This window comes from Pinus tabuliformis, chromosome 1_1, assembly GCF_031772625.1.
Source record: "Pinus tabuliformis cultivar Carrire ecotype Pingquan chromosome 1_1, CPIR1, whole genome shotgun sequence".
Taxonomy (NCBI): Eukaryota; Viridiplantae; Streptophyta; class Pinopsida; order Pinales; family Pinaceae; genus Pinus; species Pinus tabuliformis.
Window position 1 is genome coordinate 990,126,078 of NC_142297.1, and position 4,367 is coordinate 990,130,444.

A 4,367-nucleotide genomic window follows, 5' to 3' on the forward strand; every position below is an offset into this window, starting at 1 on the left:
CTGTGTGGATTAACTTATAAGTTTAAGGTTTACATGTTACACGCCATTTGATATAGGGAATCTGTTTCCCTTGACGGTTTCTTCGTGGGGTCAACCCAAATTATAGTCTGCCTTGCTGATAAGTGCGTTGAAGCTGGTGCTGATAATAAAGTGTCCCCAATTTTGACGCAAGTTTCGTGAAGAGCCTAAATGAGCCACTACATTTAGTTCAAAGCCTTTTTGTCTGTTTCTCTGGAAGGATTATTTAATCGGCACGGTCCTATTCTTAAAAAAGGCAACGCTAGGTTGCTAAAGAGCTAGAACCAGGCGACGCTCTTTGCACCGAAAATCCACACTTCGATTTTCCATAAAGTTTGTTTTCACATTACCACACGCAACTCTTCCGACGTGCCTCGCGTTATACGAATTCAAATGCTCAATTTATTATTTAAGCAAGTGCGGAACCAATTATTCCCGTCATCGGGTTTAGCTGTCTAGTAGTAAACATTCGACTCCCAACGCATTTTTGCTTGGGATCGAATACCCCTGTAAGATATTCGAACAAAACGAAATTGCGGTTGTTTCTCTGTGTTGCTCTGGTGAATATGATGGAGGGGAGCGAGGTGTTTGATTTGGCCAAAAGAGTGGTCATGGGAAGATGGTTTGTACTATTTGTGTCGTTCCTTATTATGTCATTTTCTGGTGGCACTTATATGTTTGGGGATTACTCAGAAGCAATAAAAACTTCCCTGGGCTATGATCAGAGCACATTGAATACCTTGGCATTTTTCAAGGAAATCGGAGCTAATGTTGGGATTGTTTCAGGTCTCATCAATGAAGTCAGCCCTCCATGGGTTGTTGTTGGCGTTGGAGCCATCATGAATATCGTTGGATATTCATTGTTATGGTTATCTGTCACCCGACGAATTGCCAAGCCCAAGTTATGGCAGATGTATTTGTATATACTCATTGGAGCTAATTCTACGACATTTACCAACACGGGACCTCTGGTTACTTGTGTCAAGAATTTCTCTCGGAGCCGAGGAGTTGTGCTGGGACTTCTGAAAGGATTTGTGGGTTTGAGTGGAGCAATTTTCACTCAGATTTACTATGCAATTTATGGGAATAGTGCCAGTGGAGCGGCTGGTCTGATTCTTCTTCTTGGCTACTTACCTAGTGCTGTTTTTCTGATTGTAATGCTGATAGTTCGTCCTACAAAAGAGAAGACGGAAAGAAATGAGCTGAAGCGATTCTACCACTTTCTCTACATAGCTCTAGGATTAACTGTATTTCTTACGCCTCTCATCGTAGTGGAGAATACGCTGAAGAATTTACCCAAGGCAGGCTACAGAATTGTTGTTGCAATTATCGTGGTTTTCCTTTCGCTTCCTCTTGTAGTGATTGTCAAGGCAGAGATGGACAAAAAGAAGCAGCAACAGATTTCCACCGAGACCTCCGTCTCAACCATAGTAGATCATGCCGAAATCAGTTTTCTTACAATAGAAAATGAAGAGATGAATGATCCTCAACATTGCTCAGAGATCAAGGAAGGAAAATCGATGACCGGCACAGAGTATATTGCTAATAATAGCGATGAAATGAGAGCGAGAGCTTCTATTGTATCCCGTATAGTGAAATTCTTGAAAAGCCCCAAAAGAGGAGACGACTTCACAATTCCTCAAGCTTTAGTAAGTCTCGATATGCTCATTCTGTTTTTAGCCAGTGTTTGTGGGATTGGATCAACTGTGACCGCCATTGATAATATGGGACAGATTGGAAACTCTCTTGGTTACACCCACCAGACTATAACCACCTTTGTTGCTCTTATTAGCATATGGAATTTTCTAGGCCGCGTTCTTGCTGGTTTTGTATCGGAAATTCTTCTCCAGAAGTATAAATTTCCCAGGCCGCTGATGTTGACCATAATTTTGCTTATTGCTTGCATTGGACATATTTTCATAGCTTTCGCACTTCCGGGTTCACTGTACATAGCGTCCATTATAAATGGACTGTGTTTGGGAGCTCAATGGCCTCTAAATAATGCACTCATCTCAGAGCTATTTGGTCTCAAGTATTATGCCACTCTTTATAATTTTGGAGCGGCTGCGAGCCCCTTGGGAGTTTATCTTCTGTCTGTCAGAGGTGTGGGGCACATGTATGACCAAGAGGCAAGAAAGCAGTGTACTGCTCTTGGCATTTGTTCGTCTCAGAGCGCGCTTACTTGCACTGGGCATAAATGTTTTCAGCGTTCGTTTATCATTATGACAACCGTGACCCTTTTTGGAGCCATGATTTCTTTTATTCTTGTCCTGAGAACGAGGCAATTCTACAAAGGTGATATATATGCCAAGTTTAAAGAGCCAGCCAACACAGCATCCCAAGTTATAAAGAAAGCGGAACATGATAATCAAAGGAATGTGCTGGTTGCCGAGGTTGAAATTCAGCCAGCAGGGAAGCAATAAAGCTAGTTAGGAATATAAAAATTGTTAATGTTTTTTTAGAGTATCTCAAAGTAAAGGCAGTAGGTCATGGGTCATAGTAGGTTTTAGAGTGTTTATTTGTTCATCGTCTAGAATTGTTGGCACGACAGCCTTGTTGCAAACATTAACACAAACAAATCAGGATGTTGGAATCAATGAATTACCAGCACAATATTAGTAGATTTTTATTCTCATTGTTCTTCTTATTCACATAGTGAAAATTAATGTTTCTATACTCCATTTTCATCGTTAGCTTTCTGTACTCATACACTCCGTATTCTTCAGCATAATCACTAATATAATAATTATTTAAAAAATATTTATTGATCTTTATGGGTGCGATTTGGTTTTGCATTTTACAACCTAGATGATATATGACATAATGTAATACATCACGGTTCTCTTTCGGATAAGAAATATAATTCATTTTATGATATTATGTGATATGCTTTGTTTATTTATTTATTTTATAACCAATTATTCATTAATATAAATTGTATATTAATATTTCAATATTCCACTTTTTAGGAATAACTTTTTATTTTCTACTACTTTATATTATATATGCTATTGTGATTTTTAATTATCATTATTCTTTTCTATAATAGATAGTACATTAATCTATTAATTTTTTTAGTATTTTTTATGTGATAACTCTACATTATTGAGGTTAGTTATAACCATATATAAAATCACTTTTGATTATAATTAATTAAGAAATATTTGTTAATAATGTCAAGAATTTAGATTTGAATTAAATTAAATATATAATAATTATTATTATTTGATGTATATATAAGAAATGTATAAAATTTGAATAAGTCTAATATTTAATTATTAATTAAAATTTATGTATATTAAATAATTTATTGAGTCCAATAATAAAACTAATATACTAATATATTAAAAATGTGTTATAACATATAGGTAAAATAAGTATATTGGAAATTGAAATATCTTTCAAATATTATAATTTGTAAATATTTGTAATTATTTCTTTAGAATATTACATATTCCAAAATTTTGTAATTCTCTATGTAGGTTTATTAATTTTCTAAATTCTAATACAAATGAGGAACATCATATTATATTCTAGAAAGTACAATGTTTATTAATCAATAAAGTTTAGTTCAATTGTTATTTCCCTATTCACTAAGGTGAGACATGTTTGTAGCTAGCTTCAATTAAATTATTTTCACAATTCATCTATTTTTAATATAGAAAGGATTAATAAAATTAATTAACAAAACCATTTCCATATAACATTTATTTTTATTTTAATGTGTCTCAAGTTCCTTGTCCACCATTCAATTCTTTCTATATTTTAATCTAGTTGTGTTATTTCTCAACCAATGCTTGTACTAATTCTATTTAAACCTATGTCGTATTTCTTCAACCAATACCAAGAGTTCTAAAAGCATATGACTTCTCTATATGCTATTATGAATGACTAAATCTTTGCTTATCCAATTTTTATCATTAAATATTTGTTAGAAGGAAATGGTATGTAGTAATTATACCTTAGAACAAGTAGAGAAACAATGACCACTATACTTTCTAATTATTTATGAATAGACGATAAAAAATAATAATCAAAACCATACAAAGTCTTACAAAATCTATTAGTGATGGTCACAACTAATGTTAGGTATCATATTGTTAGGAAATTATATATTACGGAGCAATGGAACACATAAAATATTGCAGAAATATAAACACAGAAAATGCATAAAACAAGAGAGACACAGATATACGTGATTCACCCAATTTGGGCTACGTCCATGGAGAAATAGCTAGTCCTTCTTTTATTATATTATCCAGCAAACTGAAGAGATACAACCTATAGCAGATCCGCTGTAACTCCCTCTTCTCTCTCAATCTCCTATCTCTTCCTCACTCAGAATACAA

The 4,367-nt window shown here is 34.3% G+C and overlaps 1 protein-coding gene across 1 annotated transcript; it reads left to right on the plus strand.

The window, feature by feature from the left end:
* Positions 1-587: 587 nt before the first annotated feature.
* On the plus strand, positions 588-2,441 carry LOC149217862 (protein NUCLEAR FUSION DEFECTIVE 4-like). The gene has a single exon (XM_089390389.1). The coding sequence runs from the start codon at positions 588-590 to the stop codon at positions 2,439-2,441; it is 1,854 nt and encodes a 617-aa protein (XP_089246515.1).
* Positions 2,442-4,367: the final 1,926 nt, after the last annotated feature.

Coding starts and splice junctions, on each gene's coding strand:
- LOC149217862 (XM_089390389.1), top strand. CDS start 588: ATGGAGGGGAGCGAGGTGTTTGATTTGGCCAAAAGAGTGGTCATGGGA.